The sequence below is a fragment of the Anabrus simplex genome, chromosome 4, assembly GCF_040414725.1.
Source record: "Anabrus simplex isolate iqAnaSimp1 chromosome 4, ASM4041472v1, whole genome shotgun sequence".
Taxonomy (NCBI): Eukaryota; Metazoa; Arthropoda; class Insecta; order Orthoptera; family Tettigoniidae; genus Anabrus; species Anabrus simplex.
Window position 1 is genome coordinate 141,967,326 of NC_090268.1, and position 18,139 is coordinate 141,985,464.

The 18,139-nt window shown below is 40.5% G+C and overlaps 1 protein-coding gene across 6 annotated transcripts in view; it reads left to right on the plus strand.

Annotated features, from left to right (window-relative positions):
- LOC136871707 (gamma-glutamylcyclotransferase) overlaps positions 1-18,139 on the plus strand; it is an 82,424-nt gene that overhangs the window by 47,259 nt on the left and 17,026 nt on the right. For 2 of the 6 annotated variants that reach the window (XM_067145226.2, XM_067145227.2), the window contains one exon: positions 17,112-17,246. In XM_067145226.2, the coding sequence (XP_067001327.1) occupies positions 17,142-17,246 (105 nt within the window). In that variant the 5' untranslated portion in view covers positions 17,112-17,141. Of the gene's footprint in view, positions 1-15,771; positions 15,892-15,958; positions 16,025-16,572; positions 16,961-17,111; positions 17,247-18,139 lie in introns of those variants that run through there. The other 4 variants (XM_067145229.2, XM_067145223.2, XM_067145225.2 and 1 more) reach the window with 4 other exon arrangements.

Consider the following 18,139-nt stretch of genomic DNA (forward strand, 5'->3'; position numbering starts at 1 on the left):
ATGTCTTGTTCTAACTGAGCCATCTTTGGTTTTGTGAGAAGATGATAGGGGCTTTAAATGTCAATGACTGTATAATAGAGAGATTGTTAAAAGTTCCTTTCAGCCGTCATCCATACAGCGACAAAGCTCAAATTATATGACAAGGCCTACGCCTGAACTACAATAGTATGCCGATGTAAAAGAAAACAGCGTGAGTATACACGCCATTTCATATCATCAGAGTACATTATAATAGATGGAATTTACTGTCTGGTAGTTCTAAGCTCTCTAAACTGTATTGCAAGCCATGTTGTGAAGATAGTCGTGAAAATATGAACTCTTTTCGCATGGCAGTTCAAAAATACGATAAATCGAAGGCTCACAATACCAATAGCATGAACTTTGCAAACTTTGGTAATACAAGAATAGATTTACAACTAGATAAATAACATGCTCTGCAGACTGACCAACATAATGCTTTTGTAAAAAGAATCATAAAATTTTACTGCGTATTCGATTTCTCGCAAAAGCAGTCCATCAAATTCTTCCCGCACTATAAGAAAACAGACTAAACCAAGTGATTCCTGAAGTACTAAAATTGGCAACATTTATTTTGACTGTACCGGAAGTAACCCGCCCCGTACATTTAAATTAAGCGCCGTGGAGAATGCCATCTGATATATGAAGTTTGCAACAACTAATACACGAAGTTTGAACATTTCTCAACAGATGTCGCTACTAGAAACTTATGTTGTGCCCTCTGGTGTGAAGATGAACTATTCAAATTCTAAAGTAATTTTGTATGTAAAGTTTGTCTAAACTGGAATGTATTGTTATCAACACTTCTGTCTCTTCCCGCCAACTTAATATGTTGGCCAATGAAAAATGTTGTACATTTATTTTTCTACCAATCAAAATGTTGTGGTATTTATTTGATTATCCAATAAGAATTGGGGGGTCCGGCCCCGCAGTGTGGGGGGCAACACGTCCGCCTGTCACCCGGCGGCCCCGGGTTCGATTCCCGGCCAAGCCAGGGGCTTTTAATTATAATGATTAATATCCCTGACCTGGGGACTGGGTGTTTGTGTCATCCTTAACGTTCGTTTCCTCACATTCAACACTCTACACTTCCGCAATTACACTTACACGCAGGTTCCTATCATATGGTGAAAGTAGTGGCAAAAGATTTGCAGAGGTCGACGACACGAACAAATATAATTTTTAAAAAGGAACTGGGGGTGTGTCTGGCCTTAGCCCAGAGTTTTCTGGAATTTTCCCTTCGGGTATAAATGCTGGCACTATTTTGGACCAGGTTGTCTCAGTGATCGGTCCAGTCTAGAGTGTGTTTATAAACGAGGCGGGGGCGCCTCGTCCATCTTCGTGAGGTCTACCAGCTTAAGGTAATGGCAGATTCAGTATTACCATGTGATAGACTTTGAAAACTAGCTCGAGGGGAAGGTTTCAAATCTTAAGTAATGTAACTTCATTTTCTAAAAACGTACATTTCAAACTCTAAAATAATGTAATTTCAAACTAGCCAAAAGAACTTATCCGAAATCAGGGAATAGAGAGTGAGGTACCCTCTTGTATTCCTTCTCAACTTGATTTTGAGGTGGCTATGACTTTGTAACTTTTTCTATCTTGTAATTTTAGCAATCTAAATATGTTTTCCCATCTAGTCACCTCAGTAGTATAGGCTTAGCCTCTGTAACGTCAGGCCGTAAGCCCAAGTAGGGTTTTATGCATTCGATTGTAAATTTCTAGGACAGCAGGAGTTCGCCTCCTTACCATTTTGGTTTTTGGACCAGTTATTTAACCATTCGCTTTTTCCAAAAGCCCTGTAGAATGGGTACTTGTTACCCCTGTTTAACTCCATGTTATAGGAATCAGATTGTTGAGCATTTTTAAGACAATGAATACTGTTTGATTTTGTTAAATGTAGGTTGTGTCTTTGATAGGCCTGGACATTTCTGGAAATAGGTTCCTAAGTGTAAATTTATAGAGCAAAGACGCTCTTTCTATTAATGTAAAGCTTGAATGGTGCCTTTAGAAGGCTGTAATGTGATAATGTTCGGAGAGTTGTCTCCTAGATAACGTTGTGGAGCAAAGTTGCTCTTGTAAGAGATATTATTGAATGGAGCAGTGGTCGCTCTTGTCACATTGGCAGGGTAGGAGCTTCAATATCGTATTGTTAATGTTGTTTAATTGTTGTATGAATTCATAATATTACGTCTCGAGATCATTGTTGTACCTGAGATTTTGTTATTCGCTTAGCGAATTGTTTTGTTAAAAGGTAACATCTGAGGAGAGAAAAGAAAAAAGGGAAAGAAATAACACTGCCAATTTTAAAGTTTTAAATCAATCTTTCAATTTTCGTATATCCACCCATTCATGCTCGCACCTTCTTTCACCGCTGTAAACCACGGTACCCCGTAACAGTGGCAATACCAGCAACTTCAGCATCTGTGAAAGAACGTTTTCTGCGTTGAAGAGAATAAAGCCATACTGCCGTTCAACGCAGGAAACAAGAACATTCGTGCGGTTTGGTATTAATGTCAGCTGAAAAGTCCTCTCTTCATAAACTTCGCAAGTGGCCCGACTACAACTTCAATGACGACATCATCAAGGAATTTTCATCCAAAACCTCGACTCTACATATAAATACAAGGGCAGATCAGAAAATAACTTGCACTTCGCAGTTATGGCCATTTATTACACCACCTATACAACAGCAACACGACTATAACGACATACACTGTAACGTCACTTTTCAACATAGTTTCCAAAAGACTCCAAACATTTCTGCGAACGCACAACCAACTTGTCGATGCCGGATGCATAGAAATTTCCTCCAGCGTTCTGCAACCACTCAGAGACAGCGGCCTTCACCTCCTCATCGGTCTGGAAACGTCGACCACCGAGCTCCGTTTTGAGCTTACCGAACAGATGAAAGTCACATGACGCTAGGTCGGGACTGTAGGGTGGATGTTGACAGACCTCCCACTTGAAACGCTGCAGCAGTTCTCTCGTTTGGCGGGCCTTGTGAGGTGTTGCGTTATCGTGCAACAAAATCACACCGCCGCTCAATTTTCCCCGGCGCTTCTCTTTAATCCCTTTACGCAACCGGTGCAGCGTTTGACAATACGACGCCGCGTTGATCATCGTTCCTTTCGGCATGGATTCCACGTGCAGCAAACCCTCCATGTCAAAGAACACTGTCGCCATAACCTTACCGGCTGAAGGTTGAACCTTGGCCTTCTTTCGTGGTGGTGATGAGGGGTGCACCCATTCCATTGATGTTCGCTTCGTTTCGGGGGTGAAGTGGTGGACCCACGTTTCATCGCCTGTGACGATTCGCCGCAGAAACCCGTTGCCGTGTGCGGCATAGCGTTGCAAAAATGCCAGGGAGGATTGGAAACGTTGTCCCTTGTGCTCATCGGTGAGAAGACGTGTGGGACCCATCTTTGACACAGCTTACGATATCCAAGGTCCTCGTGAACAATGGCGAACACACTGCCATACGACATGTTCAGCTGCGTCGCGATTTCTCTCAGTTTAATGCGCCGGTTCTGTCTAATGATCGCATTCACACTGTTCACCTTTGCACGGGTCCTGGACGTTGCAGGCCTGCCTTCGCGATGGTTGTCCGTGATATCCGTGCGTCCGGCTTCGAATTGCTGACACCACTTTACGATACCTTGCCAGGAAATGGCCCGCTCCCCATACACACCACTAATTTCACGATGAATGTCCGTGCAATTCTTCCTTTTGGCCCATAGGAATCGGATTGTCGCACGCATCTCATATTTGGAGTGAACGTCCAGTTGACGCGCCATTGCATTAGGCCGCTATTCACACATTACTAGACGAGACACCACAGCGACCTGCCTAACAGACGTGTGGGCTGTGTCTGTCCCTTTCTCCGCGTTGCCCAGTTTGCGACACACAGCGCGCTGCTGCGGCGCGTTAGTGCAACTAACCTTTTGATCCACCTACGAAGATAAAATTTAAAAAAAATGTAATTTAATATTTTGTGTATTACTAGGCTGAGTGGTAGCCCAAACCTTCAGACCAGTATACGCCACTGCTGTCGATGCTGGTGTACGCTACACGAACCCCACACCACCTACACAAGACCAATTGTGAGTAGCAGTGCAAGATACGTGGGTCCAGATCCCTCCAGAACGATTCCAACACCTTGTAGAGTCGATGCTTCGCCGTACAGCTGCCGTTTTGTGGCTCTCGGAGGAGCAACTCATTATTACTATCACATTTAGTGTCTTCTCATGACTTTTGGCCACTGAGTATATTTTTTCCATAATTTCTATTTTGCTTACTGACTTTTAGCATCTCCAATAATTTGTCACTTACTTTACAAAATAATTGGTACTTAAAATTCTCTTGACCCTTTGGGAGAAAGTACATCTTTTCATTTGCTAAAAAGGGGCACTTGAAGGAATTTCTGTGTTTAATTTTAAGAACATCCTCAGCCCGGATGGACATTGTTTGATGACTTACGAAGTAGCCTACTGGAGAGTTAAGAAAATACCTCATCTACGACTGGTAAAGCTACTGGTTCTGTTTTAGTAGAACTGAAAAATGCATATTTTCCCGTTTCTGCTTCAATTCGAAGAACATCGATTACTATTGTAAAATATATCGATTACAATTTTATTGCAAGTTAATTACGAGAAAAAGTTAGATTTTGTACAAAGTAACGATTACAAGTTTGTATATTGTGTAGTCAGCCCGAAGGATGGCCTAGGCATCACTGAAAAGGCGTACAAGGTAAATTAAGAGTGAGGTGGTTTCCCGTTGCTTTCCTCAATGGGCCAGGAGTCGCCAAGCCCACTGAAATATTCGTACCAGCCGACCCTGTGTGCAATATTGTCACACCATTCATAACAAGGACTGTTTGCATAAGGAATCGCATCACTTTCATACTGTCAAAGCCAAAAAAAGTGTTCTACTTTATTTACTGTGCGCCCCAATCAACCAGGTCAACAGGAGAAACACCGAAATGAGACTGAGAGAAATGAAACTAACATTTTTTTTTTTTTTTTGCTAGTGGCTTTATGTCACACCGACACAGATAGGTCTTATGGCGACGATGCCATACGGCAAGTTGGAAGGAAGCGGCCGTGGCCTTAATTACGGGACAGCCCCATCATTTGCTTGGTGTTAAAATGGGAAACCACGGAAAACCATCTTCAGGGCTGCCGACAGTGGGATTCGAACCCACTATCTCCCGGATGCAAGCTCATGGCCGCGCGCCTCTAACCGTACGACCAACTCGCCAGGTAAACTAACAAATTTGTTCTAGCCCATACCAGAAGGCATAGTGCAGTCTAAACACTAGGTCTCGCCAGCAAAGGCCTGATTACAAGTAGGAAATACTTAAAAGACATTCCTTGCAAATAATTTGGTAACATTTACTCAATGACTTCTCAACTCCGATTCTGTGAGTGGTAATTATTGTTTTAAGAGTAAGTACAACTAGGCAACCATCCTCTTTTTTAACACTAATCAGAAGGAAAAAGTGGAAGGGATCCAACACTTCGAAAAATAAAGACATCGGCCAAAGAGAGACAAGGACCACGAAGGCGTGGAAGTGAAAGACTCCCTAGGCCTCGAGTGCTCTAATACCGTCGGAGTCGGAAAAGAACAAGAGTTCGCCAAGGGAGGTCGGGTAGGAGAGATGAAAGTGAGGATCCTGGCACAAGAAAGTGGAACCAATGCAAGGACTCAGCTAGCGGACCCGTGGTCGCCAACCCACGTTCCCAAGTTAAGATGGTGGTGGTGATTATTGTTTTAAGAGGAAGTACAACTAGGCAACCATCCTCTATATAACACTAATCAGAGTGAAAAATGGAAGGGGTCCGACACTTCGAAAAATGAAGATATCGGCCAAAGGAAGACAAGGGCCACGAAGGGCATGAAAATGAAAGAGCCCCTGGGGCCCCTTTTAGTCGCCTCTTACGACAGGCAGGGGATACCGTGGGTGTTATTCTACTACCCCCACCCACAGAAGGGACTGGTTCTGTGAGCTTGGCAAAATAGTTTCAGTAATTAATTATTGACGTCTAAATTTCAATATTTGTAAAAATAAAAAAAGAAAGCAGACAAAAATATGAAAAGGAGACTCCGTGAAGAACTTCCTTCTGTGATCTTTAACGACGGTCAGTCAATGTATAAAGAATTCTGGAAATGGAGACACGCTCTCTGTAACAAAATTAGACATGCTAGCGTACCCTTGACACTGCCATTCAGGAGGTAAGAATAGCATTACAGGAAAGAGAAATGTTACAAATATTTTATGGAGGGAAGAAGAAATCTCATGAAGCACTGATGACCGCCTTATTTTGTGTAGTTGCTTCTGGTAATTCTTCATAAGATGAATGAAAGTAAGACACGCAATAAAGTGGAAACCATAAGGTCATACCTTTAAAAAATAGTGAACAGGGAAGCAGCGAACAAAGAAGTCTCCACTGATTCAGAAGATTCTGCAGCACAAGCAAGACGGTCAGAGTCTGCTGATGCTAGTTCAGGACAATTTGTACTAGACAGTGTTCATGAAGTGGATGTAAATGACATAGGTTTGAACATCAACTAAAAGGTTAGTCTGAGTTCGACAAATTTCCTATTTCTTTGCAGTTATGTAAGAAAAGACCAGTGAAACAACGGATAGGGAATATTCCACCTGGTTGACTGCCCTAAATGCAGATTAGTGGTGATGGATTTATGATCCTTACACGAAAGCCGAGAACACAAGCACGACCTAAAGACACGAGCACTTTATCCGTAGCAGCGCAACGAGAGCTTTAGAATTTATCTAGGGAGAATCTGCAGCTTCGGTTGTATCTATTTTGACAATTTTGTGAATTACCACAAAATTAAATAATGATAATAAAAGTACATAAATATAAAACATATAGCCTCTGTACAGTAGGTAATATATACATAATAACATGTCCTGACTGACTGACTCATCAACGCTGACCCAAAACTATTGGACATAAAGAAATGAAATTTTGGATAAACATTTATATAAAAGTGCAGGCGCTCATTAAGGGAGGATTTTTGGATATTCCGTCACTAAGGGGATGAATTTTTAAAATTATATCTATATCTAAAAAAATATAACAGTTTAATGACGTGAAAATTGGTATTTGGAATCTCCTTTCAATATAAAGAAACAAGTAATTTTTTGTTTTTGGAAAATCCGCTTAAGGGGTTAGAAATAAATGAAAAAGTGGTTGCGTCCTTTTTATGAGAATAGTTACTTCTAAAAAAATCGTCACAGACGTAAGAATTGGTATTTTGAATCTCTTTTTAAAACGAACACGCATTTTTTGTTTTCGGACAATCCACTTAGGTGAAGGGTGGGGAAAGGACCGATAAAGGAGATGAATTATTTTTATGGGGATACTTATATCTCAAAAACTGAAGATGTTACAGATGTGAAAAAGGTACTTGGAATCTCCTTTAAAAATAAAGAAGCACGTACTTTTTTCCGACTTGAGGGAGGACTGTTTCTCACATGTAGAGTTCCATGTTGCATATTCCAAAGTTAGCTCTGCCGGTAGCCTGGTCATCTTAACCCTAAAAGGCAATACCAAAAACGTGATTTACAAAGAGGTTCTGGCTTAAATGAAGCTCAACTTTTCGGTGAGTTTTTGTATAAGGTTTTTCAGATAATGTCTTAGTCCAATACCGAGGAACGATTACTTTGATCAAATTACCAAATCCACGCGAGCGACGCCACAGGTAACAGCTGTCCATAACATATACAGAGAACAAATTTTCAACATGGAAATATAGACTTACTAGTGGACGCGTGCTTCTCCGTAGCATTCGTTATAAATAGGTTGTGATAATACATATATCACACCTTTGCACTGTATTCAGAAGCAGGAGACATTATTGTCATTATTCCTAATATTATCATTGTCATTATTGTCCGTATTTGGGTTGTATATTTTGTTCTTAATATTTAAAACTGGAATGCCTCCATATGTGATATGAGCAATTTGTTTTGTGGTGGGAAAGCAGTGTTATTTTCAACTTGGAAAGTTCGTATGAGCCATATGGAACACCCCAGAGTCCGTTGATGTTGTTATGGTCATGCGGACATCCCAAAGTCCGATGAGGTGGCCTTGTTATGGTCTTGTGACACGGAAGAGGTTTAGGGTGTGGTCTTGACAAGAGGATCCACTCGTGATTGGATGGCCAGGATCAATCTCGACGTATCATGTGAGGGAAGGAGAAAGCTCAGGTCTATATAGGCATGTGATCAAACAGCGAGAACGGACAACTTCTGGTACTGGACTGGACTTGACTTCAAACAGCAGAGGAGATGGGATGTAACTATTGTGGAACGTGGTCTTAACATGTTTTTGAAGTCTGATAATAACCTAAAACTGTGGAGTGCCTAGGCACTTGGTATTGTATCGCTTGTGGCGGCTTGGTATTATACGCTGGTTAGAGCTATGGAGTGCTGTATTTCAGACTTTCCATAATTTATGTTCTGGAACAGCAAACGTGTGTTGCTCAAGTGAATGTATCTTTAAATAAACCAAGAGTTAGAGTCAGTGAACATAGTATTATAAAGGTACAGTATGTGTGTGATATAATAAGTGCCAATTATGAGAATATGCAAGTTGTGTTGATTCACAGAGACAGTGAAGTGTATTCATCCATATACATGCTTTATAATGAACTTTCAACGGACGAACTACAAATGGTAGCTTGGTCCTCGCTTTTGGTTTCCCACTGTTTTGTTGTTGTTGTTTTTGTAAATATGGAGTCTTCCAGCGGTAGTTTGTGAGTGTATTTATGTATATATTTTGTGTGTTGAGGTGCTCATGGCGACATGTTGGGAGACTGCGGTCCAGAGTTTAAATACAAAAATCTATATACAGTATATAAAACGCTAACGTGTTATGTTTCACAAAACTCAAGCTCTTAAACCAGAGGGAGTTAAAAGGTGAGGTTTCAAACTCACTCGTGAAATGACAAAATTAAATATGAACATCCGTGTAACGGGTTGCTTAGAAAGGCTTTGTATCAATTAAAACAGGAAGATAATTGTATTAAATTAGTTGTAAATATTTATATGTCTCAATATGTTTCTGTTTATTTGAAGAAGATGTAAAATCAGAAGGGCAAGAAAACTGCACAGCACAGCTATAGCAAAACATTAGAATATATTGTGTTTTATTAGCTTAACTCACTGGGTGATAACCTATTTAAAACAGTTCTGTAAGTTGTAACTGGTTTCATTATTGAGACATATTTACCACTGGCTCTATCAGTTAGTAATTATACGTCTTTACGTCTCAATAATTTTCTAGAGGGTCTGGTAAATAATAATAATAATAATAATAATAATAATAATAATAATAATAATAATAATAATAATAATAATAATAATAATAATAATAATAATACCCCAACCTATAAAAGTCACAATTTTCGATATTTGAAACCCAACCCCATGGCACTACAGCCCTTGAAGGGCGTTGGCATAGCGAGCGAGCGCTGCTCAGCCCGAAGGCCTGCAGATTACGAGTTGTCGTGTGGTCAGCACGACGAATCCTCTCGGCCGTTATTCTTGGCTTTCTAGACCGGGTCGATATTTGAAAACTTGTGGAAAAACTTACAATGAGAAATCATTTTTAAGTTACTAAATACTTTTCTGAAATTCAGGTTTTAAAACATAATATTTTATAATCAAAACACTAAAACCACAAAATGCAATATCAGCAACGGGTGATATGTAATATTCTTCAGTCATATTGTGTTGTAGACTAACTTTTGTAATATTGAGTGAAAAAGAAGACACAAGTTTTATGAAAACTGTCAATAAATAAATAAGCTACTAAATGTAACTAATGGAATAAAATAATATCCATGGTATTTTTAAAACTTTTACTACAGTATTTAACCACTAAAAAGCTACATTTTTGTATATTTATTATTAATGAGTATATTTCTAAAATATACGCTGAGCTCAAGTTATAGAAAGAGTTCATACTACAGCGTGTGGACTATGCTCCAGTAAATGTTTATTAAGCAAATCCCTTAAAAACACTATGCAAAAAAAAAAAAAAATCCACGGGAGATGCCAGAACGTCGTTCCGGCCGAAATTAAGCAGTGGTTACAGTGATCCCCATGAGGTACTTTTCATCCCAACAACACGGTAATTTAAAGCGTGAGGACTTCTCATTTTGGTGAAACTTACAACCTGATTTTTCATCTCCCGTTTAGCATCTACCATAATATGTTGTCTCTCTTACAACATTGTCGAGAGCCCGTTAGAGTAATGGGGCTGTTGGCCATACAACAAGAGCAATCCTTTGTTGTTGTGGCGTTGTATTCTTCATAGTATATATAACAGCTGAGGACAGAGAGAGTTAAGCAATATGTAAGCAGAACCTACACAGGGAAGTGCTAGGTACTGTAGGTAGAAGTAATTTCACAATTACACATTCGACGCGCTTGTCTCCAATTTCATCACCACGTCCTCTGCATCATGTAACACATCTCCACACAGCCTATCAGAGAGTGGTCAAGGTTCTAATATACATTAAAGTAATAATAATTCGTTTCATTTTCTGTTTATCCTCCAGGGTTGTTTTTTCTCCCGGACTCAGCGAGGGACCTCAGCTCTACCGCCTCAAGGGCAGTATCCTAGAGCGTGAGACATTGGATCGGGGATACAACTGACAAGTAGGACCAGTACCTCGCCCAGGCGGCCTCACCTGCTACGCTGAACAGGGGCGGGGCCTTCAGGTTGAGGAACGGGAAGATTGGAAAGGTTAGGCAAGGAAGAGGGAAGAAAGCGGCCGTGACCTCAAATTAGGTACCATCCCGGCATTTGCCTGAAGGAGGAGGAAACCACAGAAAACCATTTCGGGGATGGCTGAGGTGCGAATCGAACCCGCCTCTAATTAGTTGATTTCCCGAGGCTGAGTGAACCCCGTTCCAGTCCTCGCACCACTTTTCAAATTTCGTTGCAGAACCTGGAATCGAACTCGGGCCTCCGGGGTTGTGAGCAAATCACACTAAACAATGTATCAGAGAGGTGGACCAAAAATTATTATTATTATTATTATTATTATTATTATTATTATTATTATTATTATTATTATTATTATTATTATTATTATTATTATTATTATTATTATTATTATTATTATTATTTTTCGCGGATGTTTTCCATACATCGGCTTACTCGTTAATTACAGTATTTACTAATTCCAAGTCTGTCAACGCACATGTTCAGTTTCATTCTTAAAAATTGTAATAGCAACAATCCAGAGGCTTCTGTGGCAAAGGTTTCAATTTTCTTACTTCCAACAGCGTCACCTAGCCTAACTTTACCGTGGATTAGGAATGTCCGGTACCTTCAAAATCAATGTTGATGTCCGTCAAGGATCAGCATTCTCCCCATTACTCTTCATATAAATTACCTCTAGACGAGGCATCCGTGGACGATGTCATGCTAGCTAATGAGACACGGGAGAGCCTCGAACAGCAAGTAGAAGATTAAAAGATGCATCTTGAAGAATTTGGGATCAAATGAAATCTAAAGAAGACGGAGTACCTCGAATGCGGTGACCAAACTGATGGGACGATCACTTTGTGTGGGATTCAACTTAATAAAGTGACCCAGTTCAAATACCTAGGGTCATGTATCACCTCAGACTGCAGTACGATTCCCGAAGTCAAGACAAGAGTCAGTGCCGCATGCATGAAATGGCGTCAAGTTACTGGAGTCCTGTGCGATAAGAATATTCCACTGCATCTAAAATCTACAGTCTACCGCACAGTGATTAGACCGGTGGCCCTTGATTGAGCTGAATGCTGGCCTACACCATCGAAGCATGAACAGGCACTTCACGCAATAAAAATGAAGATGCTGCGGTGGTCCAATGGCTTAACTCGAGTAGACCATATCAGGAACGTTGCTGTGCGAAAGAAGTTTAAGGTTGCCCCAATCACAGAGAAAATACGTGAATTAAGCCTGCGATGGTGTAGACATGTAGGCCTACTCCGTAACAGCGAAACCTCAGTTCGTAGCAACGAGGCATCTTCTTCTATCTTCTATCTTTCTCCAGTCAATGGATCTGAGCAGGTTATTACTCCTAACAAAGTTGCTTCCGTTGTCGTTGTAAATTATCTTTGGCCTTCCTCTTCGGGCAATGAACCTACGAAGATTCATAATAAACCAATTTGTTGACAGAGTGGTTATTAGTTCTGGGTGAACTGCCCTATACACGGCACAAGTGAATAGTACAATCCACGACTTCTGTCCTCCCTTGAAGATTAGTGGACTTGCAACGTCTGTTCCCACAACTTCAAACACCGATGCGTCCTTCACTCTATCTCCTGGGAGAGGGCAATGTACCTCTGGAACCATACATTTGCCTTCATGTCGTCTGCATTTCTTGCACGATGTAATCACATTTCTAACAGTTCTTCGACCTTTCAGGATCCAGTATCTCTGTCGCAGGGGAGCTAGTAGTATATGAGTTCCACTATGAAGCAGTCTTTCATGTTCCTCCTGAATCAAAAGCTCATGCTTGTTTGGCAAGACAACGGGGCATTTGAAGTTATCATCGTCCTTCCTTTCCACAATTTTCGTCTTCACCCGCAGAATTCCTCCTGCATCCTTGAAGACACATAGAGATTTCAAACTAGAAACCCTTTCTTTCGTGAACGTTTCCTCTTGTACCAGTTGTATAAGCTTCTTTTCAGCGCTTTCTATTTCTTGCACTGTCAGCTTTCCTTCATATCTTTCATTTGTTTGTTTTGCACTATTCTTCACAAATCTGAATATCCATGCCACCATCCTCACTATCTTGGTATACTTCGAAAAGTACTCCAGAAACCATGAGGTAGAACTACCAATTGTCATCACTACCCCTTTCTCCTCTTCCTGACAAGACGACTCTTTGTCCACAGCCATATTACTGGGCCATTCCTCCTCATGTAGCCTTAGACATTCTGGTCCCTCCCACCAGGCAGATTCTAATATTTCTTTAGCCGAGCATCCTCGTGACGGCAAGTCAGCAGCGTTTTGTTTTCCAGGAACGTGGTTCCACTCATCTCTTTGTGTGAAGTTTAGTATCTCCTTTATTCTGTTCTCTACGAAGGTTCCCCATCTTCCATCCCTCCTAATCCAACTCAATACAATAGTCGAATCAGTCCAACAATATTGAGGAATCTCCATGAGACCTAAACTGTCCTTTATAGTGACTAGCAGTCGCACACCAATGCAGCAAGATAACAATTCTAGTCTAGGCATAGTTACTTTCTTCACCGGCACAACTCGTGACTTCGCTAGTAACAACTGCACTGTCGTCCCACAATTACTTTCACTTCTTAAAAATACAGCAGCAGCATAGGCTGAAGCACTAGTATCACAGGAGACATGTAAAGTGTACGATGTTCGATCGCTGCTCGAAGTAAATCGTCTAGGAATTTCAACATCAGCCAAACAATGCAATTCTTCCAACCACATTTCGAAGTTTCTTTGCAGATCTTCCGAGAACCTTTTTTCTTGTTACAGGTGACTCTATATTTTGTACTTTCCCTACACAAGACAGGCTATCAGTTATTCTGTTCCATAGTAATCTGAGTACCAGTATGGTTTCTTGAATCGCATCGCTTTCATTTAGTGCAGTACTCGCCCAACCTCTTAACTCAAACTTCGCCATGGCCGTCAAAAGAGAAGCCTCCTAAATAAAACAGTTTAATTATTCTTCAGAACTGACTGAAGCAACACAGTTGTCCACATAAAATGAATGCTTGAGTTTTTCTGCAGTTTCATGGTACCCAGCAGGACAGTTATCAAGATGATGCTCTATAACGGCTCCTAGAATGGACAGGCTGCAATTTACACCAAATACAACGCGACAGTGGCGAAAAATCGCAATCTTCCTAGTAGCGTAATCATCCCACCAAAGGAAATTCAGACAATGACGGTCCACTTCGTTCACAGAGATTTGCAGAAAGGCCTGCTTTATATCTGATACTACTCCTATTTCCCTTTCTCGAAATCGCAGCAGGATGGATGGTAGAAGTTCCAGCATGTTGGGGCCTATACACGGCAGACGCCGCCCACCCTCATCAGAGGGTCTGCCTTACAAGGGCTGCACTCGGCTAGAAATAGCCACACGAAATTATTATTATTATTATCATCAACTTCTTCAATGATATTTTCTTGTAGCCAGTCTTGTAGTACTGAATGATATTCTTCGTATCTGTTCTCGGAGACAAGTTTTGAAGTCATCAATGCAAGTCTTTTCTCTTCCACCATTCTCTTATTTTCAAGATCCTCTCTTCTTTCACACCAGGATAGGCAGACTTCATATCTACCATCTTTCTTAACTGCGACTGTTCTCTTGAAATGATTCAGAACTGCTAACTCCACCTCCTCTCTGTTTTTTCTGTCTGCTGGATCTGTAATCCCGAGCACATCTAACCTCCAGAGTCTCGCCAGATCTTCACTATGAGTTAGTAAGGATGTTACCAGGTTAGCCGTGTTACCATGCCCTGTATTTCTTGTTGATCCCATTATCATCCAGCCAAGACGAGTTTCTTGTGCCACTAAGCCACATTGTAGTCCTACCATATTTCCCGTGAACAAGCTTCCTGCATAATCAGCTCCAATTAAAATTTCAATAGTAGTATGACCAGCTCCAGTGTCAGAGACTACAATGCCTTTCTCTTTTAATTCTTGCAGGCAAACGCTTTGATTAATGCGAGAAATTGAACCACGTATAGAAACTTGATCTAAGGCTTCAATCTCACATTAATAATTTCCTGTCATACTCTGAAGTGATACTCGATATCTCTTTTGTACTTGTCTTTGCGACGAGATTCCCCCAAACAGAACTTGTATCAGATTCTCATATCCAACACAAGAACAAGCCGTTTCCAGAGCAGTCTTCTTTAGAATATAGGAACCCTGAGATCCAGTATCCATTACCGCCCTTACTACACGTTGACTACCCTTATCGGTAGAGTCTGCAGCAGGACATCTGGAGAACAAGAGTGGTTTGCTCCAACGACACTCGTATTTTCCCTCCTATTCTCTTCTGACAATGTTGGTTTCTCGTTATTTCTAGGCAGATCAGATCACATTATCGGATAATGTTTTTTCCCACAGATCAAACATTTTAGTGAGAATTTACACCTTACAGACCTGTGTACGGGTTTTAAACATCTGAAACAAGCCCGTTTAGATTTTAACATTTCTGTCTTTTCCCTAAGAGACATCCTTTGCGCTTTAAAACACTCCTTACTCTCAGGAAATTTTTCACAAAATACACAAACATTTGATCGTGCATTCTGTTTTTTACCAGTCAACAGATTATATGCAGTAGGTACATTTTCATCCTCTGTTTTCCTTTCATTTGAGGTTTTAACTGAACTATGAGTCAATTTAAACCCAGTTTTAGCTAACATTATCCTCTCCTCTTCTTCCACCTCAGCCTTTAGAAATTCTAACATCATCTTCAACTTTTCACTGTAATCACTTGCCTGAGTCACACTTGAACTACTCCTCACCCAGATTTTCAAACGCTCCTCTGGAATGCTTGATTCTACAAGTGGAGACAAAATTGCCGCATGCTTGTCAAAAGTCACATCAATGGATTCCAGCGCTCTTAAGTAACACTCAAGCTTATCGTACAGTTGTAAAGTATGTCCCTTATCTTTCACACTGGTGGCATTTTTTATGACCAAACCTAGGAGCTCTCTGATATAGAACTCTGTCAGCAACTCCTTCTTACTAAATCTTTCAGTCAGTCCGTCTACTGCCTTCTGATAGTTTTCTGCAGTCGGTGGATAGCTGTCGTTTTTTCTCGTGCTCTTATTCCTGGAACTGTCGTCTGGATCAGGTACTGGAATTTGTCTTCTGCTGCTATGTCTTCATCTTCATGAATTCTGCAGAACTGACTCCAAAAGGAAAGCCAGTCCTTTATGTCACCGCTAAATTTAATCAACTCATCTCGCCTCTCAGACGTTCTCCAAGTAAGATTGCATTAATTTCCACTCACTTATAACATTACAAATGTAGTGGCCCCCGGGCTGGATTAATACCCCTCTAGGTGTGTGCTTCTATTCTGAATCTCAGTGTCCATTTTATCCCTATATTCTTCAGTATTGGTATATTGGTATACTCATCTTCATATTTTTTATCACTCCCTTCCTCCTGCAAAACCAAGTCGAGTATTTGCTCATCTAACATCGAAAGTTCTTGAAATAACTGTACCAATTTTACGGACATTAACCTAAAATCTCCGTTATTACACGTCTTCATTTAGCTCATCTAGTAAAAGTCGGGAGGTTTTCGTGAATGATATCCCCACAGGTTTCCGTTTCTCACACAAATTCTCCATTGTGGCACGTACAGTTATACTTATCACGTCGGGGTCACCAAATTAAATGTTAAAGGTTCAATTCTCCAGACATTTATAAACCACAAACAATCACACCATTTTGCTTTACACACTCCCAGACTTCCCCATTTCCAATGAGCACATAACCAAGTTCAAGGAAGTCAACAGTACAAAGAACACGTTTTCCTGGCTTCTCACTTGTACTCTGTATATTGGTGTTCTGTGTCGCCCATGAGTGTTTCTGTATTTTGAACTTATCGACTGAATTTTCTACAAGTGGAAATTTCGAATTAGAGTTACATAATGTGTCCTTTTGAAGTGATAATGAGGCTGAAATGTTCCACAGCAAGCAACAAAACATCTGATCGTCTTCATCAGCTCATTGCTACTGAACAGTGTCGTGTATTACAGTTCGGAGTTGGGTGAAGTGAAGCTGTCATTAAAAATAATGGTTATGCTTAGGTTGTCATTACACATATAATTACTGTTATCACTCATCGCTTGTGGTTTGCAAGTGTCCTTTGCATTATTTCCCATCTACGTATCGTCATTCTCTTTGGTACCACAGGTATCCACTGTTGATGTTTTTACGTACTAGTGCATTTATTACTGTGTATCGTCATATCGATCGCTTATAAACACGTTTGCCTTGCTGTTACGGAATTCATTGTTTTTCATGTACAGTACGTAGGTGTTAATGGTTGTATTTTATGTTCTAGGGAAGTGGAAATAACTGGCGTCCTCCAGTCATGGCCAGCAAATTCTTGTACTTTGCATATGGGAGTAATTTACTTGCTCAACGAATCCATATAAATAATCCTTCTGCAGTACGAAGAACAATAGGGAAGCTCGAGGTAATGATATCAGATTACTTAGTTCTATCTTTACAAGCCAGCATTTTTCTGATATCTCCAAGTAGGCCTATAAAACTGGACAGGAAAAACATTGAAAAGTTAGGTTAACCTCATTTTTCCCCCCTTTTTTTCTCTAGCAATAAACCTATAAAAGTAAGGGCACGACCGCTTCCTTCCACTTCCTAGGCCTTTCCCCTTCCATCGTCGCCATAAGACATAGCCTATCTGTGTCGGTGTGACATAAAACAAAATTTTAAAAACCTATAAAATTCAGGAACTAAACTCGGTCTGCATCTTCAGATTCATCCCCCTTCCCGACCCACCCACCCACTGCTGATGTTAATTACACTTGCAACATAATAGGTTACTTAAGTGCCACATTGAACAATATTAATCAAACTTAGCCTTATAACTTATATACCTTATAAGATCAATCTGAAATACACTCGCCAGCAAAAAAAAAAAAAAAAAACCTATGTATTTCAGACAAAATTTAATGTTAGTCCATTTGAAACCTTGTATAAATTAAATGTTATGACATTACAACAATATGGCAATGTATCGTAAGTTACTGTAATTAGCCCATTTGAGAAGTTTTAGTGCTATAATTGATAAACATTACTGATCGTTACGATCACAACACCAGTACCGGTACTGCCGTTTCCTGCCTTTTGACAAGAATAACCACAAACAGGTGCCTTAAGGTTTATTGCTATGAATTCTCATGCTGCTCATTTTGTTGGAGATTACTGCTTGTCTACAAAAGTTAGTCTCACTTCCAAGTCAGGTCATAATGGCTCTTTCACCTGAAAATGCTAGTAGCGGATGTTAGAGGTACGTGTTGTTGTCACATGTACAGAGAGGACAATATCTGCACAGGAGGCCTGGTTCTG